This window comes from Cynocephalus volans, chromosome 2, assembly GCF_027409185.1.
Source record: "Cynocephalus volans isolate mCynVol1 chromosome 2, mCynVol1.pri, whole genome shotgun sequence".
NCBI classification, from domain to species: Eukaryota; Metazoa; Chordata; class Mammalia; order Dermoptera; family Cynocephalidae; genus Cynocephalus; species Cynocephalus volans.
In genome coordinates this window covers 95,590,891-95,618,374 of record NC_084461.1, presented here as the reverse complement: position 1 = coordinate 95,618,374, position 27,484 = coordinate 95,590,891, and the positions used below count along the sequence as shown (strand labels likewise).

Here is a 27,484-nt window from a genome sequence, read left to right as displayed (position 1 = left end):
AACTGATCCAGATGGTTTTAGAGCTGAATTCTATTTCAGTAAACTTTCAAGAGTCATACCACTCTTACATAAATTCTTCCAGAGAAAAGAAAAAGAGCTATTTCTCCAGGTCATTCTATAAGGCCAATATAACCCTGTTTCCAAAAGAGTATGTGAAGAAAATTAGGAGCCTATTTCATTCATTAAAATAGGTGTCAGAATGTTAAATGAAATTGTTGGAAATCTGAATTTGTTAGGTGTATTTTTTTTAAAAAGAGAAAACTTGGTTACTGGTGTGAGTATTCCAGAAATGTGAAGGTAGTTTCACATAGAACATCTGTAAACGTCATTCACCACATTAGCAGAATACAGGAGAAAATCCATGTTATAGATTCTATAGATGCATTTTAAAAAATCATTCAGTAATATTCAAGACCTCATATATGTGATAAAAACTCATATATGATAAAAATATCATTTCTATACCATTGTAGTGGAGGTCTTAGCATGGCACAATAGGAAAATAATAAAAGGCAAAAAAGATACAAAAGGAAGAGAAGCAAGTTGCTCTAAATATTTTTGAGGTTTTTGAAGCATTTAAACCTAAATTATAGCCTTCCATTCCCATAAGGATGTTTGTTTTCTGTTGTTAGCTACCCGAAGTAAAAGATATTTTATACTGTCAAGCCAACTCTGATCCCACACAGTATCATTCTTCTAGCCTAGTAAATTTTGTGTTAAATGGTAGGAATATGCAGGTACTTTATGTAACATGTTGAAAGCATATGCCATATCCTACTTATTTTCTCTTTCTATAACTTATAATGAATCGTTACAGACTGAATCAAATGCTTAAGTGAAATATATAATCAAGAATTTCTTATGTAGTAAAGGAGTATTAAAGATACGTTATAAATTGTTTAGACTCAGAATGATTTTTTATTTTAGTTTTATTCTTTTTTGAGATTAAAAAAAGTTAAGATATATTTGTTACCCAATTTTTCCATCAATAGATTTAATCGAGTTTTATGTTAATGTATCTGAAGTACAGAGTAACTGAGTTGTGTTTTCTAAATAATGGAAAAAAACAAATGTAAAGTATGTTTTGTTAGAAATAAAAATTTCCAGCGACTTTTCTAGGCTTCATCAGTAAATTACTTGCTTTTTAAAAGCTATTTTTCCAGGATTTATTATTACATTTACAACACATGTACAGAAGGTACATATTATGTGCCAAGCACTGTTATAGAAGGTAGGGCTACAGTGACACCACTGTATGCCCTGTAGAGTTCCCAGTTTAGTGGGAGAGACAAGTGAGTTACCAGATGAGTTACAATACAGTGCACCAGTGTCTCATTAACGTGTGAACAAAGACCTTTTCCATAGGAATTTTTATTTGATTTTATGTTTTTACTCCATTTTGGGCTTAATATTTCTTTCTATCTAATTAGGCACAAAAGGAAAACATCCACTCTCTTTATATACCAGTATTAGAAATTAAAATTTATCAAAATACTCATATTTTGTTGTGCTTCTTTCTCTGATTTTACTATACTGGCCATACTAGATGTGAAGTCTTATAAACCTGTTATTCCTAAGTATAGTTTAGGACCAGAAATTACTTAAACATTTATGGGTTTAGTATAAGAAGATACTGTTAATTTTATTAGAATTCATTGATTTAGTAATTTATTATTAAGAATTCATTCATTCTTACATGTGGACATTGTCTACATCTTTTTCACATATGCATGTTTTTTACCCTTCAAAGTTTAATTTTAACAAATATAAATAGAATTCTATTTAGAGCTGCTCTTAAAGTTGAAATATGTAAATTGTTATATAACAGATCTTTATCTTAAGACTTAAACTAAAATTCAACTTTGCCAAGACTATGCTCTAATATTAACCTTTTTAATATATTAAAAGGTATTTTATTCTTATTGATAAATTCCTAAATTAATTTTGGTTCAATTCATTGCAGTTTAGAAAGTTGATAATTTAAGAAGTCAAATTTTTCAAAATTAGTCCTTTGCATTACTGTAATGCCAAATTATAGTTTTACTCTCATATTTTTTTCTCCTTAGACGTGTTCTTAGAGCTAGCAGTCTTGTTTTGGTAAATCTGTGATTACATATACATTTCTCCAACGTAGATGTTATTTTCCAACAGCGACTGAGACTATTTATTTAATAAGGTAGTTTTCATATTGCCAAGATATGTGGAGATCCACAAATCTCCTTCCAGTTGGTATATTTTGCATTCAGAATGATGCAGAATAATGTATTCTGTTCAGAATGATGGGGTACACTGGATGTCAAAAGCATAATGCCGACAGGCTAATTAAATCTAGCAGGAAAAAATTCCTAATATCTGGGATGGAGCAGAAATAAGAATAAAAAATAAGAACAAATTAGTACATTTTCAAAATTCTTGAGTTGTCCAGATACTACAAATAGAGCTTTTACCAAAGGTAGAAAAGAACCAAGGAAAGTAAGAAAATCTTCAAGGTTTTAACATTTGTTAAAATTCTGTTAAACATTTATTTGCTTTAGTTATATTTAGGCTAAATGTGCAAACAACTGTGTGACTTCTTAATGATTGGTCACATGACTTACATAACTGAAAGAATTCATTTCATTGTTGTTCTTTGCATTAAAGAGATGATTTCTTAAATATTAGTAAGAGTGAATGCAGATTTACTTTTTAATGATACAGGTTTTAATGCTTTAGAAATATTTAATAAATTGCCAGAAAATTTTTGCTGGGATAGCTATTTCTGTTTGAACTTCTCTTGATAAACAGATAAAATTACAAACATATTCAAGATAGGGATTCATACACATGATGAAAAGTGACCTGAGACGGTATGAAAAGACTGGCTAAAAATCTTTGTAACCAATTTCTTTTGTGGGCTTTTAAAGATAGTCTATGCATATAAAGTTATATATGCTTATACATTTCTCTTCACTTTTTAAAATACAATTTGTAGCAAATTATACAGATATACTGTGTATATGTTGCCTTTGTTTTTGGTGTTTTGTTGTGGTTTTGTTGTGTGGTTTTGGGTTTTTTTGCTTATAGATCTATTTTTTAAGATTGTTTCATATTCATTTATGTAGTTTCTTCATTTTTTGAAAAATCTATATAATACTACATAGGTCAATTTCTTTTGGTGAACATTTAAATTGTTTTACAGTTTTGGCTATGATAAGCAATGCTGTGAAGAAAACATTGTACATTTGTACATACATTTTTAGGAAAAATATCTAGAAGCAGAATCACTAGGTCAGTGAATGTGCACATACTTATTCTATAGATATTGCCAAGATTCTCTGCTAAAGTTATATCATTTACTTTCTTACCAATACCATATGAATTACCTTTCTCCAAAGCTTCACCAACACAGTAGAGTATTACCAGATTCTTAAAATTTTTGTCAATAGTTGAAAAGTGGTATTTGACTGTTTTAATTTATTATAAATGAGGTAGAGCATCTCTTTTTAAGAGCTATTTGAATTTCCTTTTCTGTCAACTAATTGTATCATTTGCTTCTTTCCATTGCTATGTGTTGATATTTTTCTTACTGGTTTGCCTTTTATATTTTAAGCTTCTGGGTTTTTTTAAGAAAATGCCTTTTGTCACTCGTTATAATTAATTTTTTTGAATTTTAGCTTTGTGTTCAAATTTTTTGGTGTTTTGGCATTTTTATGAATGTTTTGTTTAATTTGTACGTTGTGAAATTTATCAGTCTGTTTGTCTATGGCTTTAAGGTTTTGCATCATGCTTAAAATGACACTGAGATTTCTGTAAAATTTTCTCTCATGATTTTTCCAGTACTTTTATTGTTTTGGGGGCATGGGGTGCATGTGCACATACATTTCAAAAAAGTATAGCTGAAATTTATTTAATTTATTTAAGCTCAAATAATGACATAAGGATTTCACTTGCCTGCCTCCAGGTGGATACCCACTTGTCCCAGTGCCATTTATTGACTCGTCCTTTTCCTCCTGTTTTGAAATACTTCCTTTAGCTCTTCATTGTATTGATCTGTACCATTGATTTGTCTATCCCTGTTCCTGTGAGCTTATGTTCTAGTGGGAGTAGACTGACAATAAACAAATAAGAAAACATTAAATAAAAATAAGTTCTATAATTTAATAAGCAGAGTGATGTGGTAGTCAATAACTGGAAATCTGCTTAAACTGAGGAGGTGACTTGTAATCTGACATGAGTATCAAGAAGGGTGTAGCATTGTAAAAATCTGGTGAAAGAACATTTTAGATAGAAGAAATGGCCCCAGAGTGGAAATGATTTCCATGTGTTCCAAAAATAGAAAGAAGAGTGGGAGCATAGTAGACAAGGGTAAGAGTGGTGAGAGATGATGTTGGAGGAGTGGGATGAAGAGAAAGCAGTTAATACACAGGGATTTGTAGGCCAGGTTGAGGAATTTGGATTTTATTTTAACTGTGAAGGGAAGTTACTCAAGAGCGGTCTTTAAAAATTCAAATTGTCTAGGGTGGATTTTTCTTATTTTTCTCTTGCAAAAAGAGGAAATAATAGGAGCATAGGTAATTTATTAATCAAAAAAATATGTTCCTATGTAATTAAGAACTATTTGTATGTACATATCTCCCTATTTACTTCCTTTTAAAATAATTTTTCAGTTAAGGAAAGCAGTTTTTTTTAGAATCATAAAAGTACCAAGAGCTTAGAACTCAAGGAGTACAGAGTCTACGTGCAATAAATAGAATTTTTTAAAGAAAAATGTTATGATGTGTTTTAAAATAATGTTTTTTCTTCCTTTAAACTGTGTATATTAGGGAACAGACATCCTTGGAAGAGGGAGAAATACCTTGGTTACAGTACAATGAAGTCAACGAGAGCAGCAGTGATGAGGGAAATGAACCTGCCAATGAATTTGCACAGCCAGAAGCTTTCATGTTGGATGGTAACAATAACCTTGAGGATGACTCCAGTGTCAGTGAAGACTTAGATGTGGACTGGAGGTATGTAGCGCAATGTTATTAGAGTGTTTAATTGCTCATTGAACAGAATTCATTTATGATTCTAGGTTATGAAAATTAAATCTGATATCTAAGAAATTTTCTGATTTTCCCACCTGTTAGTCTTCCTCTTCTTCAAAGCTCATTTCAGGTGTCACTTCCTATGTGGACGCTTTCCTAATTCTAGTTAGTGACCTCTTCCTTCTTTGACCTTTTGCTCTCTTGAAGCTCACCTTATATCCTAGTTATTTATACACTTTTGGGGTTTTTTTTCTGATTTTTTTTTTTTTTTTTTTTTTTGCTTTATATGCTATGTAGCACTTAATGAATACTACTTCAAGAATTAAAAAAACCGTGATTGAATCAGAAGAATCATAGGAATACAGTTTTCCTTCACTATCCTTCCTTTTTCTTTTCTCTACGTAAAATACAGAGGATAAAATTCTACCTTTCCAGAGATGTTGGAAGTACTAAATTTATTTTATGCTGACAGAATAGTGAGCCTCAAATAAAAGAGGTATATAAATGAAGTGGATTATAGCATTGTTACACCTTATGAAACAGTGCTCAGAATTTAACTATTTTGGTTTATAAAGTTGAGCTTATCTTTCAAGGATACAGTAGAGCTTTGGAAGCAGCTAATTATTGAGATGTAGAAAGCGTGTTTGCCTAACTGATCCCTTTTTGTTACATTTTCTGGGAATAAATGGGTTGATGTATTTACCTTTGTTTCCTTCTCTGCACAAATATATTTATAAGAATTTGTCTTGTTTTTCCAGTTAAAATTCTATTACAGAAAATTTAGAACAATAAAGATAAGGAAAACTCATTCATATCCCCTGATATTTCTGCAGGTTTCTAGCTTATGCTTTTAAGGCCTCCTTTGTGTCTTCAGTTTCTCGTTCTGTGTGTGCTAGCTACTTCATTGTACTCCTCCAGATTGTTCCAGACAAGAAACTCAGCATCTTCTTGAAATCTTCCTTACGCTTTTCTGTTCTTATTCCCTAGGGGGGAAAAAATCATGTCTACAGAGCAGACTTTCATCAGTCATTTTGTGGAATTAGAAGTGCGGTTTCATCACAGCCACGCAATTTATAATTCCACCTTAAGCATTCCTGTTCTGCAAATCCCATTTCATGGTTTCCCGAACATTATGGAGGATCAGTGGCTCCACCTCATCCCAGTCTTGCTGACCTAGATGCTTTCTTTTTTTCCTTCTTGATGCTCCTTCTCTTGTGTCTCCCAGTTACCTTCTTACTGTGCTCTTTATTAATTCTAAAGTTTTCTGTCTCCATTGTGCAAAATAATTTCTCGAAATGATCAGCAGATGAAAGAGTCATCTGTTTAGCATTATTTATGCATGTTGGGTGGCAATTATGGTTTCTTATGAGGGAATTTTTCTGTTGTAAGTTTTCAAGATTCTGTAAAAGTAATTTTTTTTCAGCTCCATTACTAAGATTTAACAGATTATTTACCTATTGAAATAGTGTGGTGAACTATTTTTCCTCCCCATAAAACTTGTTCTGTACTTCTGGCTATTCCTTTAGGACAGATTATTAGAGGTGGCATTGGTGAAATATGTGGTATTTTAGGATCTTGATACATATTTCCAAAGAACTTTTAAAAAAATTGTTCAGCATAAAAATTTTGAAGGAATAATAGAAGTCTTTATTGAATATACTTTTAACTTAAAATTGAAAACTTTTAGGTTCTAATTCACTGATTATCTTTCTGGATGTGACTGTTGTGTTAGGTTTTAGAGACATTATTGATGGTCCCCAAATTTGTGGAGCTTCAAATTAGTTTAATATGGAAAGCATTTTAGCATTGATTTTTAAGACAATTTTTGAGTGTTGTTCTTTTGAATCTAGATAGGTCAGCACCTCCTTATTTGCTTGTGTGATACTATATTTATTTATGTGGTAGTGGCTAAATGTTGATAAGATGAAAATATGGTTTCATTTTCATATTAAAATAGCATGTCATCTTGACAACTAAAGAGAAAAGCCATGGCGAACAGCAGCAATTCTTGTCTGTCAAGTCAAACTTTAGCACATGGTATTTGTTTCGCCACTACTTAGAAAAAAAATAGTCTTTTGGTTCCTTACTTTAGTTTAAAGGAAAATGGGGAAAAGTCCTCTATTAATCTTGTTTGTTTGTTCATATTGATTGAAGTTGTAGAAGTGTTGCAAAATACCCAGAGAGTGTCAAGTTGGGGTGGTAGGAAGCGATATAGAGAAAACGTGGCTTTTAGATTTAGACAAATCCCAACTCTACCATTTATTTATTCTTTGATAACTCCTTAACCTCTCTCTCTTCCTAAAAGAAATTAGGGTTATAATTCTTAGCCTAATAAGGTTGTGAGAAGTTAATTACATGTGGACATAATTATGGCTTAATAATAGAATTATTGTGAAATAATTTCAGACTTACAGAAAAGTGGCAAAAATAGCACAAAGAATTCTCATATATTCTTCATTAAGAATCCTTGAATGTTAACATTTTAAAATCCCTTCTTCTTTTTGTTTGCGTCTTTCTTTCTTTCTCTCCCTGTATTTATGCTGAGGTTTTTCCTGACCCACTTAAGAGTAAGTTGCAGATACTGATGCCCCTTTACCTGTAAATGTTCTAGTATGAACTTCTAAAAGCAAGGACATTTTCTTATGTAACACAGTAAAATTGTTGAAGTCAGGAAATTAACACTGATTTAGTACTGTTATCTAATCTACAGACCTTATTCAAATGTCTATAGTTGTCTCACCACTGCCTTTAGAGAAATTTTTTTCTGGTCCAATCCAGGACCACTCATTGCATTTAGTTAACATGTTTCTTTACTCTCTTTTAATCTGGATATTTCCTCAGTCTTTTTTCATCTTTTGTAACTCTGACATCTTTTAAAAGTACATGCCATTTATTCTGTAGAATAGCCCTTAAGTTGTATTTGTCTGATATCATAAATAGATTTAAGTTACGAATTTTTAACAGAAACATCATAGAAGTGATGTTTTGTCCTTCTCAGTACACATCAGAAGGCACATAGTGTCACATTATCCTATCGGTGATATTGATTCTGATCATTCAGCTAATCTTTCAGATTTCTTCCCTGTATGGTTGCCATTTTTCCCTTTATAATCAATAGTCATCTAATGGGAAGATACTTTGAGACTGTAAATAACCTGTTCTCAAACTATTAAAGTTCCATCCACTAGTTTTAGCATCCATTAGTGCTTCTTGTCTGAAACAATTAATGCCATGGTGATTGCCAAATGAATATTAGAATTTTTAACATTAACTGATTATTCTGCAGTGGCCAGATTACAGCCAGATATCATACTTTGAGTGTCTAGGTTTGTTTAGCCCAAGGAAAAGAACTACTAGGAGATAACTGACTTCAACTGTTTGAAGAGTTTTTCTGCAAAGAGAAGGTGGACGTAGTTTGTATTGCTTCACCAGGCAGAACTGCAGCAACAGGGTAAAGTTCTAAGTAGGAATGCTTACTTTACATAAGTTTTAAGCTTCTAGTAGAGCTGTCCCACACTGGCACATACCACCATAGAAAGCAGTGTATTTTCTGCATGGAGGGAATGTTTTTACTGTTTCTCGACTTATTACTATGGTGCTATTGTCTGTGCCAGGCACTTTTGTGCATCTGCTCATTTAATTTGTTTTATAGATGAAGAAATAGAGTCTCAGTTAAATAATTTTTTCAAGTTGTTTGACTACGTATGACTCAGTTAAATCCCTGTCTGACTCAGGGCTCTTCCTTTTTTTTTTTTTTTGCATAGTACAATTTTTTTTATTGATTTTGAATATTCATGAGATACAAAGCTGATTGTCACCACTCGTGCCCAAGATGTGATGGCCAGATCCATACTGGCAGCATGCCCATTACTACAAATTGCGATTATACCCCATACCCCCCACCCACTTATCCCCGACCTCCCTCCCCGGCCCCTTTCCCCCATCCACTTTGTATCCCTAGGTATGTTCTCTCCCTGGAAGTCCAATACACCACTGTGGTCTTTCCTTCCTTCTTTCTCTCTTAGCTCCCATTTATAAGTGAGTACATGTGGTATTTTTCCCTCTGTGCTTTGCTTATTTCATTCAATGTAAGTTTCTCCAAGCTCATCCATATTGTTGCAAATGGGAGAATTTCATTCTTTTTTATAGCAGAGTAGTATTCCATGGTTATATATATTCCATATTTTCCTTATCCAGTCATCCATTGATGGACATTTAAGTTGGTTCCATATCTTGGCTATTGTAAACAGAACTGTGATGAACATGGGAGTGCAGGTATCCCTTTGACATGATGATTTCCATTCCATTGGGTATATACCCAGAAGTGGGATTGCTGGATCGTATAGAAGATCAATCTGTAGTTTGAGAAACTTCCATACTGTTTTCCAAAGTGGATGTACTGATTTACAATCCCACCAACAGGGCTCTTCCTCTTTACAGCACATCTCACTGCTAGATGAAGGAGTCCCAGTATTGCAAGAGTGGGTGGATTCAGTAATTCTTAGTATTAATTCTAATTCTAAAATCTATGGTTGTATGAGAATGTCTGTTCCTGTGTACCATGTGATGTTTGCTGATTTCCAAATACATACTAAGCTGTGATACATATTTCATAAGAATCACTTGTGTGTCTTTTGGCAATAGATTTGTAATTTTAATGATGGCACATGGGTTGACATCAAAACAATTTTTGAGCTAGCTTGTATAACTATGGATATTTCTGAGTGTGATACTCAAATTCTGCTAAGATTTGGAAGTCAACTGAAGTTTGCCTTTAAACAAAATAAGCTCAGCTTTGGAGATCTTGGATTTATGAAGTAGTGAGAGTACATCTCTGCAAAGTGCCCCACAGACAACTAGGAATGTAGGTTAAGAGCCCCAGGGAGAGTTTGGAATTAAGTGGAGATTTAGGAATTACCTGCAGAGAGGATAATTGAAGAAATGGGCTTGAATGTAATTTCCAAAGGAGTAAGATTAGAGAGAATAAGACTGGGGACGTACTTAGGGTTTCCAAATTTTCAAATGCTTAGTATTTCCAAGACTAGAGGAAAAGGAGGAATCTGTCTATGTCTAGGGATGGAGGAAGGAGGTTAGGACCCAAGTGAGACATATTTTTCTTCAAAGGGCTTACAGTCCTTTAGGAAAAAAAATAATAAAAGTGAGCAGTTAGGAGCTAAATAGATTTCAAGCTTTATAATAATGGAGGAGGCCTAATTCTCAGAAGAGAAGAGAGATTAATTAGAAAGGCTTAAGAAAATAAAATATGTTTAAACCGAAAGTAATTAAGTAATACAAAGTGAGAGAAGAAAAAGAGGTTTTGACTAATGATAAAATTAAAATAAGTGTAGTAATTTTTGAATTGTATTCTCATCTATATTCAGATGGAAACTAAAATAAACAAAAGAGCAAATATATGGAAAAGAATTGGGTGGGAAAAAAGTATTACCTTTAAGCAGTCCTCAGAGTTAGAACTAAAGACAGAAGAGAATTTTTCTACAAACTTTGTGCGGAGTGTGGCAGCATATCGGGTTAGGTGGTGGTATTTCAACTTATCATTTCTGTTGGGTTCCTCCTGCCCCTCACCCTGCAAGGTTTATGTTAAAACGTTTTAAAACTTTTCTGCTCACAGTATGTTTCTTGGCTTATCAGTATGCTAATATACTTATGTCCTCAGCATAAGATTTCCCAAATCATGGTTGTGATTTTTCAAATCGTTGTTGTTGTTGTTGTTGTTGTGTGTGTGTGTGTGTGTGTGTGGTTTTTTTTCCCCAGCCTGTTTGATGGCTTTGCAGATGGACTAGGAGTTGCTGAAGCTATTTCTTATGTGGATCCTCAGTTCCTCACCTACATGGCACTAGAAGAACGCTTAGCCCAGGCTATGGAGGTATGTTATTAATGCTAATAATGCTCATATATAAGTTGATGGGATACAAAATTATATAATTTAAAGGTTTAAAGTGTTTTTTAAATTACTGTACTCTTAAGAAAAGTTGAATAGTTTTTTCATAAATTACTGAATAGTGATTGTCACCAGTATGTGTATATGTTACTTTTCGTCCTGCCAGTTTGACTCACTTTTTACTTCAGAATGGAAAAAAATTTGGTTACATTTGGAAAATACTCTTTTTCCCTCTATTGAATTATGTAGGTATGAGAGTCTAAATAGTTTATACACACACACATACACAGGTAAGCATCTCTGTGAAATGAAATTGAAAATCTATAAGGGTATCTTACAAGTCACTTTCTTTTGTTCTCATGGCTTCTAAATACTATCTTGCTGCCTAATACAGTTAGGAATTTTGCTCCCTCTCTTCCTCACACACATACACACTTTAATAAATGTGGCACATTTGTTGCCTAACTTTTTCTTGACTTCTTTTCATTATTTTACTAAAACAGAAACACTTGTTCTTAAATGTATTTGCCTGAGGTCAAAAGCCCTAGTATTTGCAAGTTTGGGAACTTCCACTGCACCTAGTGGATTTTATTATAAGAAGTCTTTTTTTTTTTAAAGATGTCTGGTAAGGGGATCTTAACCCTTGGCTTGGTGTTGTCAGCACCACGCTCTCCCAAGTGAGCTAACCAACCATCCCTATATAGGGATCCAAACCCGTGGCCTTGTTGTTATCAGCACCACACTCTCCCAAGTGAGCCACAGGCCAGCTCCAGAAGTCTTTCTTTTAAATCCCCATTTCCAAGATGATTTTCAAAGTACAGGAACAATAATAACTAATGAGTGAGTGAAAGGTGAGAGAACAAAAATTAATCAAGAGAATGTTCAGGAGCATTTTATGTTAAAATTTTCTGAGATTAGAAAGTCCAGTTTAGATTGATAAAATAGACAGTAGATAGAAGATAGATGCCTATCCATTTACACATGTACGCACACACTTAACGTTAGTTCTGCTTTGACATTACTTTTTTATATGTGGGTAATCTTCCGTGGAGATCATTGCTCTCAATTATGCTTTATGATACATGTTTTACTCAACGTGACCATAGCAGAAATACTATATAGTAGGAAAAAAATCAGAAAGAACATCAAGAGACAGGATACACTTAGGATTTTTGCCAGATTATTTAACCTGCCTTGCCAAACCCTGATACATACAAAATAATGGTACAGCATGATAACTTGCATCAGAGACATAATATGGAAAGATTAAGGATCACTGACTTCCTGAGGTAAATAACTTTTGAGTGACTACAGTGGAGTACATCTGTTCTCAGTCTGGTTTCACAATGCTTGAACAGTCTTCCATTTTTATGCTCGTGGTTTATGATTTCCTGCAACAGGGAGATACCTTAAAAAAGAAGTGCTGAATAAAATAAGTTTTATTACTCATTACTAATAGGTAATGTGACATTTGATTGGCATCTTGAAAGAAGAGCCAGAAAGATTGGTCATGGGAGGTTATGCCAGGTAAACGCACTAGCAGAATGAACAAAGACAAGAGGCAAGATCACAGTACATCCAGGGAACTTACAGTCCCATGACTTGTTTGCTTTTGCTAAGAGGGAACCCAGTACCACTACCACTTTTAAAATTATTCTCATCCATCTATCCTTCTGCCTCTGATTAATGGCTTTGGGTCTCCTTTCTTCACAGCTTAATAGCTTCCTCATATTTTAGTGCTCTGCTTTATTTTATTTGAATTTGATTGAGACTTTTCATCCCTAGAGAATCCATACAGTTCCATCTTCCTATTACTGTCCAAAAATCTTTATTTTTTCATGTCTAGTATGCATTTACTTGTATTTAATCATTTTGAAAAATGAAACTGACATAATTTATGGTTTTTCTTTTTAGATTTAACACTAACATATGTTACTGAAACAAAAGCAAATAATAACTGTGTGCTTTTATTGTTTGTTTCTCAAGCAGCCCTGTACCTTTTTGGAAGTAGTTGCTTTCATTTCTGTTACTTGTTCAATACTAGACTGATCTTTCTTTTCAGGTAATGACTTTTGGTGCAAATATCTGTGATACGCATTTGCCTCACATCTGAGTCTCAAATTTGAGTGAGGACAGGGTAAAATATAGAACATCTTTAACTTTTTAAAACAGTAATACTAAAGTTTTCTTTCTCCTAAATTTTGAAAAACATATTCTCTTGTACATGTTTATGTTGACAAAATAAAATGCTTTAACACAAATCTAAGTGGTATTGCTTACCTTATCATACTTTTTTTTAAGAAAAATATTTAAAATTTCTAATGTAAAAAATTGGTTTAAATTGTTACAATTAATAGTATTCGATTGATCAAAGATAAATTATTATAAATTTTGATAAGTATTCATAAAATAAAATTTTACTGTAAATCATCTCAATGAGATGGAGGCTTTTTCCCTTCCCAGTTACTTCATGAGTGAATTTTATTTATTCCTAGAATGAGACACATTTCAGCATAAATTTTATTTCTGTTTTTCATCTTTTTGAATGTAAGCTTGAGAAACCTTGTTCACATAAATAAATTGATAGGGATAGGAGTTTATCGTAGCATTGTCACTCAGTTCTTCTGAGATATTTGCCAAAAATTACATCAACTTAACAAGTTGTTTATATCTTCCTTCAATTTTTTCGAAAGCAAAGGATTGGAAGCCACCGAAAAAGATTTGTTATTCAGTCATTAGAGTTCAGTTTACACCAGTACTTCAGATTGCCCCTCTGAATGGGTAAAATGTATGCTTTCATTTATAAAGTGGGAGACAAGTGAGTATAAAAAAAAAGTGGGAACAGAAAACCACATGATATTTTGACTGCAGGTACATTCTTACGTAGAACAATTTGAGGAATTATTAATTAAGAAAGTTAATTGAAATTTATTCCCCTAAGAGTGTCCACACCCATGAGCCCCTTGAAAAGTCTTTACATATTCACAAGATCACCTCATATACATTGAGATGTAGACACTAGAAAGGTAATACATGGAGGTTAAGAGAATGGGCTCTAAATTAGATAGTTAGGCTGTGTGACCTTGGATGATTCACTTAACCTCTCTGTGCTTCAGGTTCCTCATCTACAAAGTGGGAATAATAACATCTACCTCCTGGATTATTGTTGAAGCATTTAACAAAATATCTGGTGTAGTGGCTCTAAGTAAATGGCTATATTCTTAGTTATTCTCACATCAGCAGTCAGCCAAGTGGCAATCATCCAGCAAATCTGGATTCAGTGGTCATCATTCAAGATCAGTATTAGATCATTTGTTATAAATCTTCATTCTTGAGAAACTAAATTCTGTTTCATTCTTTAGAAACTAAATTTTGTGCTGACAAAGGATTATACTATTTTAAACCTAGATATATTCCAGATTGAGTTATTTAGACTATTTATTTAGTTGTCTTTCTGATACTTGTACTGACTTGAGAATATATTGTACTGCTTAAAAGTATAAATAGATTTTATAGTTTTATATATTTTCATAGCAGTGGCTATAAAATGGTCTCTTTTTTCTCTTGTTGCTTTTAAGTATCCCAGATCATCTTACAAGGCAATAAATTATTTTTACATACATGAAATTTCAGGATCTATTAGCACTGCAAATGTACAAGTAATCATACAGAAAGGGATAATGAACCCATTGAGACAAATATGTATCAAAACATAGTTGGCCTGGAATAACCTCCCCAAATGGAAGTTATTATAAATAGTATCCCTTCTTTTTTGTTTATGTGTAGCACAGATGAGTTCTTGCAAGCAGGGTGTATCTTGAGAAGTACATAGGGAATTGGAAGAGATTCATGATTATACTTATGTGAGAAAGAAAAGGACAGGTAACAGGATCTTACCTTCCATTTCCTGTCTCCTGATGGGAAAGTCTAATATAAAGAATTATTAACTATAATGAGAGATTAGAGTAGCAAGGGATTAACTAGTAAGAAATAAAGATAATTCTGAAGAGTATAGGAAAAGCACATATAAGGAGCAGCTACCCAAGATAGAACACCCAAGGAAGAGTCCCCACTCATCCCCAGGGCTGAGATCCAGACCTTGATAGAAGTGGCACAGCTGTGGCTCACTAGATGCCAGAGAAGTCACTGTGATGCTATGCTGGCAGAACTTGCTGGAAATCAGCCCTCCAGGGTACCAGGGAAAGCTATTCATAGAGAGATATGTAACTGGAAGTACTCTGCTACAGAACTGTCCAAGGCGGATCCTGGACAGTTGTGATGCTGGCCGCTTGCATTACAAGAGCTGGCCTCTGAAGAAGCGGTGTGTGCTGTGGGAGTCTAGTGCTAGAGGAAGCCATGGAATGCACAGAAGCCTGTCAAGCAAGCACACTGGGATCAGAAGCAAAACTCTTTTCATCCTGCAGAGTCTCTTTAGCATCCTTGTGAACAAAGCTTATAACATCTTGCCAGCTGTTAGAAGGGGAAATGTTTAAATGGCCCAGATTTTCACAGAGCAGACAAAAATATTGAATTTGGAGTTGAGCTCAATAACTGGAACAGTCCATGCCTTTAACGACTTGGCTTCCATATACACCTTTCTACCCACATTTGAACTCCCATCCAACAATACAACTACATTTCTACCTAATAAGATATAGCTATTGTTACAAATGAAGTTTTCACCATTTCTCCTGAATGAGCAGATGTATATTCCCAAGAATCATTGTATCTATCACTAGCTTCACAAATTATTCCACAAATTCAGTCACAGTCACACTGAATATTCTCTTATGTAAAGACTAGATTATGAAGTTAACTTCTAGCAACTGTTATATGAAATGGAAGTGGGAAGGCGAGAGAAAAAGAAAATGGTTAACATGTACTCATAAACACATACATAAAACAAGCAAATAGAAAATATGCAAAGCTGCTAGTTCTTTTTTATGTATTTGGTCACAAGGCTGTAACTGACAGCTCTGCCTTCCTTCTTTCATGATCCATTCCATATTTTCTTTGCTCTCAGCCAGAACCTCAGCTGGTTAGGATTCTTTACATGGTAGAGTAACCCAAACCTACATTACTGAAGAGTTTGTGTCCTTAATTGTCCTTCCTTTTTTTGGCTGCTATAGTTTTCTGGTAAATATAGTGGTAGGCATGGAAGTATTAAGAGATGCACACTGCAAGTGAGATTATCACAGGGTTTTCAAGCAGTGGGACCCTAGTCTGTGGAGGGCAAACTACTTCCAGTGGTCAGAGGAGGCTCAGAGAGACTTGGGGATTCAAGATCATCAGTTTCATACTATTTAAACCAGATGTCCCCATTTCAAGTTTCATAATCTCATTCTTTAACCAATCAGTGCTATAACTTTCGAGAAATTTGACAAGACTGAGAATTCAATTCACATTTTAATTTAGCAGTCCACACCATTAAACTTTGTTTGATTTGTAGAAATAAGAGCTACTTTTAAGGCTGTCATGAAAGCTCTCTCGTTCTCATACTGGTGTCTTGAGCCGAAAGTTAACAGACCTGAGTTTGTAATTTTCTCTGTAAGTGCACAAGGGCACTCAAAATAATCCATCCCACACCACAGTTTTTATAGTCAGATCATTACTATCTTAAGGTCAAGTGCAGCAGCTACCTGGGCTCCCAAGACATGTGCTTTAGTTAGCACTTGATCACAGTCAACCACAGGGATAGCTTGAGTAATTGTGATGCCACTGCAGGCATGGATTAATAGCATCCCATTCCCATTGACAAGGACCTTAGCACTGAGCTCAAGCCCAGAGGTCCAACCAAAGCAATCCCCAAATCCTATTCTTGCAGGTCCACTCCAGGGACCACTCATACCAATTCTGCATCAGTCTGGGCTCAATCACAATAATTTGAAAAGGGAGAGTTTAATAAAAATATTAACTACAACAGGAGATTAGAATAACAAAGGTTTGGCTAGTAGGAAGTAAAGGGAACCTCTAAAGAATATAGGAATAGCAGATTTAAGGAACAGCTTTAGGGCTGAGATAGAGTACTCCACTTCCCCACCCAGGGCTGAGATCCTGACCTTGTTAGGAAAGACACAGCTGTGGCTCATAGAGAAGTGTTTATGGCACTATGCTGGCAGGACTTGCTGGAAATCTGCCCTCTGGGGGACCAGAGAAACTGTTCACAGGGAGGACCAACTGGAAGCATTCTGCTACAAAACCATCCAAGATGAATGCCAGAAGAAGCTGCTGGCCACGTTGAACTGCAGTTGCCAGGCACTGGAGAAGCTGCGTATGCTTCAGGAGCCAGGCGGTGGAGAAGCCACCCACAAGGGAGGAGTCAGGTGCTAGAGAAGCCAACCCACAGTATAGGAGCTAGGCACTAGAAGCCACCCACACTGGAGGAGCCTGATGCTGGAGAAGGCGCCACACTGGAGGAGCCAGGCACTGGAGAAGCGACCCACACTGAAAGAGCCTGGTGCTGGAAAAGCCATCTGTGCTTAGGGAAGCCTCACATACTGTAGGGGCCCGCTGAGCAAGCCCAAGGGAACTATGAAGTAAAGTCCTTTCTTCCTGCAATGTCTCTCCAGTACCCTCGACTGAGAAAGCTTAAGATCATGCTAGCTGACAAAGGAAAAATATTTAAAAGGCCCAGATCTGTTTTCACAGAGCAAAAATAAAATGTGGATTTGGAGCTGAGAGGCAATAATTCAGTTATTTTTCCTCTTTTTGAAAAATATGTCTCTCTACAAATCTAGAGTCAAATTTGATTTTCAATATTATTAACTATGTTTATTAACTTATGGTGAAAAAAAAAAAAACTTATGGTGAACCTGTTTGCTTTTTCCTTTTTTAGTCTTGATTTTACTTTGGACTTGGCCCTGTCCTCTATTGTAAGTCATCTCAAACCCTTTTTGGAAATAACTATACTAGAACCGTAGGCATATATTAAAGATTATGTTTGCCATCCAGAAGAACACCATGTTAGCTGTCATGCAGAATTCTCCTACATGGGAAGCCCAGCTTGTTTGTTTGGTTTTTATTGTAGCAAGATAAACATAATGTAAAATTTACTGTTTTAACCATTTTTAAATGTACAGTTCAGTATCATTAAGTGTAGTATATTCACACTGTTAGGAGCGATAACTCCTCGTTTTCCCCTCTCCCCTACCCCTGGCAACCACCATTCTACTTTCTGTCTCTACGAATTTGACTGCTTTAGGTACCTCATATAAGAGGAATTATATGGTATTTATTCTTCTGTGACTGACTTATTTTCCTTAGCATAATATCTTCAAGGTTCATCCATTTTGTAGCATGTGTTTCAATTTCCTTCCTTTTCAAGGCTGAATAATACTTCATTTTATGTGTATACCACATTTTGTTTATTCATTCATCCGTCAATGAACACTTGGGTTGCTCCCAACTTTTGGCTTTTGTGAATAATGCTGCAGTGAACATGGATGTACAGATGTCCATTTGAGTTCCTTTTTTCAGTTCTTTTGGGTATATACCCAGAAGTGGAGTTGTTGGAGTACATGATAATTCTATTTTTAATTTTTTGAGGAATTGCCATACAGGAGCTATACCATTTTGCATTCCCACCAGGAGGGGAGGCCCAGTTCTGATAGCTGTCAAATCTGTTTCAACTTTTTCTTCTCAACAAAGAAGCATAATGCTAAGGTTTTTCATAGCTCTGTGGTCTTATGATGTTATAATTTGAATATAATAATAACCAGTAATTATTAAACCATATAATACTAATTATTTGAGTACAGTAGCAGTCCAGAAGGAAGATACCAGTGTGGTCTGAGACCACTGACAGAGGCTTCATGGAAGAGACGGGACTTACCCCATCCCTGAGGAACTGATAGGACCTAAAGGATGGACAGAAAGTGGCACTCAGAGGAAGCAGCGTGTACACTAAGAGCATGTAATTGTGCAAGTGGCAGACAAAAAGATGAAAGTCCTCCCTGCTGTTCTAGTCTAAGAGGAACCAGAAGGGATGAGAATGGCTCATACTATAGATAGTCATGTGATCTGATGTTCTTTCAATCCTTGTTAGAACTAACTTTATGCAAACATTTGAACCCCTAAGTGAAGTTCACAACTCAGATAACCTAGTACAGTGTATCACATAACGACAGGGATATGTTCTGAGGAATGAATTGTTGGGGATTTCGCTGTTGTGCAAACAGCGTAGAGTAAACTTACACAAACGTAGGTGGTATAGCCTACTGCACACCTGGGCCACTACTAGTATATGCAGTCTGTTGTTGACCTAAATGTCATTATGTGGCGCATGACCGTACTGGTGAGCTGGTAGTGTGGGTGTTCTGATTCTGTGCCAGTAGTAGATATAGCCATTCAGGAGTGCATTATTTGCTTCCATACCTTGAACATCTAGTGACCCTAGCTACACTTTCTCTCCCATGAAGTGAACGTTTGTAAGGTGTTTACTTTATTTCATATTGTTGATCCCACAATATGAACTCAGTTGGAACTCATAAGTTGGAAGAGGTAACCACTCCTCTGAAAATATATATATGATGGGCAAGTAGTTGATAATTGAGACAAGATAGATTTTTGTTTTACTTGTGAGAAGTAGGGCTTTGTGTGTGTGCGTGTGTGTGTGTGCACGTGCATGCGTGCTTGATGTTTTGGTCTCATGGTGATGGTGTGGTTCCTTTTGGAAGGGGGCAAAAGGGGGAAAGGACTGAAGCAAAAGAAACTAACAGGAAAGTATAATGGTGGATATAACTTTGGAAGTATCTTAAAAATAGTTTGCTGTTACTGTTTTAAATTATTAACTAACAAAGAACTGTAACTTTTCATTTTCAGACTGCCCTGGCACATTTAGAGTCTCTTGCAGTGGATGTTGAGGTGGCGAATCCACCAGCCAGTAAGGAAAGCATTGATGGTCTTCCAGAGACCCTTGTTCTTGAAGATCACACTGGTAAGGGCAAAGTTGATCTCAAATGTCAAATGACACGTTTCATATTTAAGTATATCATCAACATACCTAGAAGGGTGAAGTATTTGACTACTAGAAATTCGTTAGATTTTCCATAGAAACCAGAGAGCTGACGAACTTTCACCTAGTAGAATATTTTTAATTTATCAAGTGATAGGCTGAAACAACAATCAGTTTCCCCAGTCAGCTTTTCTACAAAAAGCAGTGTCTGTTAAATTCCAAGTTGTGTATTAGACAGAAACGTGCTTGTCAGGTAGTTGATTAAAAGTCTGGTTCTTTAGAGAAGAGCAGGAGGTGAGGACTAAGCCTGGGGGTATGGCCCAATTGAATGGCACCTTAATTCACAAATGGCACCTGCTAATTGTTTTTAGAAAGCTCATTCTCTAAGTTAAACATTCCTCTGTAGTCCCCAGATTTGCTTAGCAAACCTTTTGCATATTAAAATAAATACTAACTTATCTCTGATGTAGTTACCAAAAAAAAAGTCTAGTTCTTTTGTCTTTAATAGGTATCACCTAGGAGTTAATATGTTGATTTTCAATTTTATCAAAGTTGAGTTTTATGTGATTTATAGATCTAAATATTTGTTCTTTTCAGCTATTGGTCAGGAGCAGTGCTGTCCAATTTGTTGCAGTGAGTATATTAAGGATGATATAGCAACAGAGTTGCCCTGTCACCATTTCTTTCACAAACCTTGCGTATCAATTTGGTTACAAAAGGTGAGTTTTAGATTTACATTTTTTAAATTAATACTTAATAGATTCTCCTACAAGTTAACAATAATAGTGTCATTTAAGCCTATTTTATTTAGCTACATATCTGTAACACTTGGTAATTTAGCATTAAAAACTGGTTGCCTTTAATGATTACAGATTAGGGATAATATGGAACTATTTTACTTTACTAACATTGTCTAAACATAGAGAACGATAACTATTTAACATACTTCTAATCATTCTTGGAAATGACTAAATGTCTGAAAAATTATTTTATAATAAAGCCAATTAGATCTTTAATCACAACCCTGAAATCTGTTGTTTTTCAAAAGTATCTCAAGCAGAGGCCTTTGGCACTACTCAGAGTACTGAAACAGTGTACAGGTATTCTACTACCATGGGTTGGTGCTCCTGAAAATGCATATGAGAGATATTTAGTACCTCTTATTCCAGTTTTTATACATGTATACTGTCCTTAAATATTTACCCCATAATTTTTAAGTATATTTGAGTTATTTAAATAAAAGAAAGAGTTTTAGTTAAATCTTCTCTGTGAACTTTATTTTTGCATAAAGAATATTTACCATCCAGGTCGGTAGGAATTCACTCATCACTTTCCCAACTAATGTACTTGTGATTACAGCTTCCTTTTTTCCCTATAACCTACTCCCTTTTCCTCCACCCTTCTTTCCTTTCCTTTCTTTACTGTTCCTCCTCCCCTACAGCCATTACATCCTTCTCAAAACTCTATTTAAAATCTCTAAAATCCAATGTAGAATAGGTCATTTTCTTTATGAAATCAAATACATCATTTAGTTTTTGATTTAGCTTCTATTTTATGTCTGTATGCATATTCAATTTGCATGTAGTTTTATAGTCTACTTTTACAAAACATTACTTGCATATTTTTCCATTTACTGCAATCTTTTGTTTCCGTACTTCTTCTCAATTCCTCTTTCTTTCTCACTACTCCTCCTGCCCTCCTCCCATAACCAGGATTTCTGTCTAGGAGTGTATACATCACACTTTTTCCCATTTGCATTTGTGAGATTGAGGTTTTTTTTAATTTTTTTTTTTTAAGAGGACTATGCTATATTTTTTCTTTGCCTGTTATTTTTCATACTTATTCTTGGGCGGTTTATTTCTTTTTCAACTTTAAAATTATTTTATCTATTTGCTTCCTTCCCAAGAAAGAATATACTTTAGGATTCTAATTGTGACTACGTTAAACTTATCCATTATTTTTAGTGAACTATTCTAGAATACTTTTAGAATTAGTTAGTAGAACACATAAAAATATTTATGAGATAAAATGCTCATTTGAGTTAAGGTCTAAAGTTGTGTAGTTGATTACTGCTGGATTTTTTTTGTTGTTTTTCTTTTTAACTTTATGTCATTTGTTAAATGATACTGGTGATCATATATGTATCACATAACATGAAAATTAAATGAGATAACCCACAGTGCATGGCAGATAGTGAGTACCCAGTGCATGTTAAGAAAATCTTATCAGATCAAAGCTGTTATTAGAAATTAGAGAGGTTTTTATTTTATTAATAATGAAATCACAAATACAGACTTAATTTATGATACGAGTTATAAAGACCAGCCAGCAGTCTTCAATAAACAACATGTACCCACACAATTGCTGTTTGATGAGTATTGCCTGCATAGAGATCATGTGTGTCTCAAGTCTCCTGAGACTCCCTGTCATTCTGGATTAAGGTGTAATTCTGGATTCTGAGTTATTTGATCTCTCCCCTTTCACAAAACATGATTTGGGTAATAGTATTCTAGGTGATTTTTCTTAAGCTGTTTATTTGGCATTATGTTGCTCATCCTAGATGGCTGTACCATACAATATATCCACCTCTAGGGTTTTTGTAAAGGTTGAAGTAGATAATCCATAATGAATTTAATATAGTGCCTCACACATAATAAACACATAGTGCAGGAAAAGTAGCAGTTAAGTTAGAATTAAGTAGAAAAGAAGTTTCAGTGCCTATACATGGTGATGGTGGTGGTGGTGGTAGTAGTAGATGTAGGGGTTACTACAATTTTTGTTTATACCTGTTCTGAGGTTTATTCCCTCATTTCATTTCCACTTCTTTACATCAGGCCTTCAACCCTTGTTGACTTAACTACCATAGTAGTTACCTACTTCATCTCCTTACCTCCTGTAAAGGTTTTTTCTAAAATGTAGCTCTGATCATGTTACTTCCCTTCTTACACAAGAAAAAGAGACACTTCCAGTCATCTGTGGAATAGTTTGAAGTTTCTACCTTGGCTTTCCGGGCCTTCTGTGATCTAGTCCCTGACCTATCGCTTCAGATTCGCTCTTCTGTATATTTACTCTTGTTTCTGTGCATCTGCTTATGAAGCCTGGTGTAATCTTTTCCTATACTATCTGTAAGATTCAATTACCTAAATAGATCCAGTTTAAATTCTCCCTTTTCTGTCCTTAATGTGGCCTTTCTTTAAATTCTTAACAATAGTTTCAGGGACTTAAGAAGGATCCAGTGTTTTGTGTCCCTGCTGTGTGTCAGGCACTTGCTGGATGATTCATATGTACTTTCCCATTTAATCCTTACAATAACTCTAGAACATATTGCTGTCCTTATTCCTATTTCCCAACGATTGATACACAGCAAGTATGTGGTTGACTAAGGCTGCCCTCATACCTAATCGGTATGGTGAGTGTACAGTAAATGCTGAATTGAGTTCTGTAATTGTAAATGTTATATATGTTGTACAGCCTTGAATTGTACTTGACTTTGCTATAACCCAAAGTAACAATCTCTTCAGTCTCTTTCCTGTCAGGAAACAGCTTAGTGTAAGCTGGTTTTCTCTAGGGAAAAGGTTCCCAAGATATAGTTTTTTGTAAGCTTCACCAGCATGATCTCTTCAGCCTCCTTTCTGTCAAGGAAATCTCCTTGAGAAAAAGACCAGATTTGCAAGGGGATAATCTATCTTCTCATGACATATCTCTATCATCTTCCATTGGTCCTAAAATATTGAACTCCCAATATAACTGCTTCCCCCTTCCCACCTTCCTTCCCAGGTCTGTGGTTGATTTGTTTTGTCATTTAGAAGGCACCTAACTGTCCATCTCTCTTTGGAAAGGAATCACTTTCCTTGTAAAGAAGGTCTGAGGTCCACCTGCTTTGACATATCTGTGCTACACTAAAGTGAGGCTTTAGCTTATATGAGGAAGGTCCTGGGCAGGGGGAAATTTGGTGAAATAAGTATGTCAATTAAGTAGGTCTCTGGTTTCTCTGATATGTGCATGAGAGATTAAATAACAGTAATTCAAGTCAGGTCATTGTTGTGCTAAACTCTGACCTCCATGAGGACATGCACCTTGATTGTTTGCTCATCCTCTCCCGCAGGACCAGTGCCAAATGTGGAGGCTCTTAATTAACACTCACTCAATGAAAGATGAATGACTTTAAGGGTACAAACAGGATTAAGAGGCATTGTTTACCCTTATAGAAATTAGAGTCTGATTGGGATGCAGAGGAAAGAGCACTAAACTTTATCTTTCTGTGTTGTATGGGTTTGGAATTTTATTTGGTTTTTGTTTTTAAGATACTTGATTTGTTACTAGGATAACGATACTGTTTTTTCTTTATTAAGACAGTTGTATGGTGTATGGTAGTTAAGATGTGTCTGGTGGCTATTAAGGCTATTAACATGCCTTTCTCCCTCCAGTCGGGAACATGCCCTGTGTGCCGCCGTCATTTCCCACCTGCAGTTATCGAAGCTTCTGCAGCTGCTTCCTCCGAGCCTGATCCTGATGCCCCACCTTCAGATGACACTACTGCAGAAGCCCCCTAAACCTTAACAGCTGAAATGAGATCAGTCTATCAAAGTAAATCTGAAAATTCCTTCTAACTCTGATGTGCAAATAATTATATATAAATATATTAAAAATGCTATATGTAGTATATTCCATAGTTTAGAAAGAGGATATTAACCTTTCTAAACTAAATTTAGGTTTGCAGAAAGTACTAAACATTTTCAAGCTGAATGTTGAAGCAGTGCATCCATTTTCTTTAGTTGAATATGTTGGCATTAATTGTAAAATCAAGCTTATCAGTTAACTCTCTCCAGAAGACATAATCACCTTTGTGGCACACATATTGGTTTTGTCTAAAGTACTGCCACTAAGTGATTATAATTAAGCTTACCTATTTGCATCAAATGTGAAGACTGTGGTCACAACAGTAGTAAAATTTGGTTTCATTGGAAATAAAATGAATTCTAAAGCATGCTTCTTCACTGGTCCCTTTGCTTTTGCTACATCAAATAACCTCTTGGTTCATAATACCGAGAAGTTATTGAGAAAGGTGTCTAGTTTTCCATCTTGTTTATGATTAGGACTTTTTGGAATGCCAAACAAAAGCTAAAATTTTGGCCAGAACATAACAAAATTTTTAAATCTTAAATTTCATGCCCCTGAAATAGGTAGTAAATAAATTATTTAATAAAACAGTGAATGTGCTTAAAGTAAGGTTTGAAAAGCATATGAAAAATCTGGTGTACTTGGTACACTAGATGAATTAGATGGCCTTATGAAACCTTTTCTGAGCTCTTATCAAACCTGTTTCTACTTGGTTAAAATTATACTTGAAGGTCCAGAACACTTATGGCACTCTTGTTTAATAAGTAGCAGATACAGTTACTTTAAGGTAATTTTGGTTCTGAAATATTTTGAAAAGTCTGGAAACTCGTGCAGGGTCATCTTTGTAATTATATAACGCCAAACTAAGATTGCACAGCTTCTCCTTTAGATGATCACACATGGTAGACAAATATGTAGAACCAGGGGTGTAATAGTTCACTTACAGATGTGATTTGATATCAGCACTAGATATCGTTCTGATGGCTGTTAGAATATCACATTTGAGCAAGTAAAATTGTAAAGCATATAGTGAATGTACATCCCTCCAAGTGGTCCATCAGTAATTTAGTTTGGACACACAAAAGGAATATTTATATGGCTGCCCAAATGCAGAATTACATTTTATTTGTGTAATTTTTCTAAGTATTTATATTCTCTTTTTTCCATCCTTAAAATTAAATTAATTTTCACTGTTGGCACATTTGAGGCTTAAATATAAGGAACATAACACTTGCATTCTAATTTTTGCATATATTGTAAATGTGTCTGGTATTTACAGCAAAATACTGTGTATCCTTTTATGGGTAAAACAAAAGTGAACATTGCATGCATGTAATGTGAAGAACTTGTAATTTAGGGGTTCTTTGGGGCTTCTGTGACTTTGGAAATGCTTACATTCAGGCCTTAATGTTGCATTAACTAGCATGTTTTCCTTCTGATGTATATAGTCACTGTTGTATAAACTAATCTTTGCTTGTTTTCTACTCTGTGATCTTTCCATACCATATTTCACTGATGATCAGTTAGTGTCGAGGAGTCAGATCAGATTAAAATTAATTCTCATGTGTATATTGTGGATATTCGTGGCTAGTGTGATTTTTTTTGTTTCCTCTTAAGTAATATTGATCAGTTGTGACACTGGTTAAATTCACATTGCTACAGGTTTTTCTGTAATCAGCCACACATTATATTTAGACAGTATTAGACCTTGGTTTTTTTCCTCCTGGATAGCAGCTGTCCCAAAGAAAATATTTCTTCCTTGCCTGTTAAAATGTAGCTTATTATCTCTGCCAGTTGTTAAGAGGCTTTGGTTCCAAACTTAACCAGCAATGTTGAGAGCTGAACTTAAGATAGCTGTTGTACTTTTTGCTTTCCATCTGTTATTGTCCTTCATTCTTGGCTCCCTACTATCTTAAACAGCTGCTATAAAGGAGAGAAGCAGAATTAAAAAGTCAGCTTAAACAAAAAAGAAAATTGAGGTTTTAGGATTTTCATGGTTACAAGCTGGTAGAAGCTGAGGCTGACAAGTTCAGACACCAAAATATTATTTGATCATATCTTGGATCATTTTGAAAAAGTTAAGAATATATGAAGGTAAATTAGACATAAGTATGAATATTAATAAATGTCATTTACCTTATTTCTCTATTTTATGTTGCGATGACCTAATAATTTTATTTTTTTAAACATTTTCCTATTTTGTGTTATATGAATGCTGATATTTAAAGATAGATCCACATGGTTTTCTTTTGTGTTTCTTAATTGTTTATCTCTAAGCTAACTAATTCTTAAGATTATTTGTGATCTGTTATATATAAGCTGTTGAATATATAAACTGTTGGAATGGAATGCAAGTTTTCAAAAGCCCAGGTCTAAATGTAATGATTGGTTTATTGTTTTACAACCTCAGCCCATCATTTTCCATGTAAATCATAAACAATAAACAGGATATACTCGGTGGTCATTTCTAATATTTAATTATATAATCATATCACTTCTGTAATGTAACCCCTAAAGGATTTAGAGGTAATGGCAAAGGAAACAGCTATTAAGGAAGTCTAGAATAGGCTCCTGAGCATATGATTTTATAGTCTTTGAACTGTGATCTAAGCAGGCCCTACAGAGAGCCATATAGAAGTTATGGACTTCTGCTAATGGACTTATGCTGCTGATGGGGCTCCGAAGGAGTAGTTAGTCCTTGTTGCCCTCTCTTAACAATCTTGTAGTTTCAGCAGAGCCTGGCTTCCATACTGACTCAGGACTGAAGAAACCCTCAAAGTTCCAGGAAGGGGGCCCACTTCACTTCAGTGGCTTTCTCCAAATCAGGCCTGGCACTATTATCAAATCTAACTGCTTAGGAAGATTCCTGTGGTTTCCAGAGTTCACAGACCTCATTCATTTCAGAGGGGTCAGTTGGGTGCTGATAGATTATTATGCTCACATTAAATTAGACAAAAACTAATGTTTTGTTTAGATGCTTTAGAAAGTTTAGAATACTGATTCTCC

At 34.9% G+C, this 27,484-nt stretch overlaps 1 protein-coding gene across 1 annotated transcript in view; it reads left to right on the top strand.

Moving 5' to 3' along the window:
• The window catches only part of PJA2 (praja ring finger ubiquitin ligase 2), a 66,228-nt gene extending 39,290 nt beyond the window's left edge, over positions 1 to 26,938 (top strand). The window contains exons 6-10 of the mRNA XM_063086763.1: positions 4,803 to 4,988; positions 10,779 to 10,890; positions 19,726 to 19,840; positions 20,456 to 20,577; positions 24,286 to 26,938. Coding sequence (XP_062942833.1) covers positions 4,803 to 4,988; positions 10,779 to 10,890; positions 19,726 to 19,840; positions 20,456 to 20,577; positions 24,286 to 24,411 — 661 coding nt within the window. The 3' untranslated portion in view covers positions 24,412 to 26,938. The remainder of the gene's footprint in view (positions 1 to 4,802; positions 4,989 to 10,778; positions 10,891 to 19,725; positions 19,841 to 20,455; positions 20,578 to 24,285) is intronic.
• Positions 26,939 to 27,484: the final 546 nt, after the last annotated feature.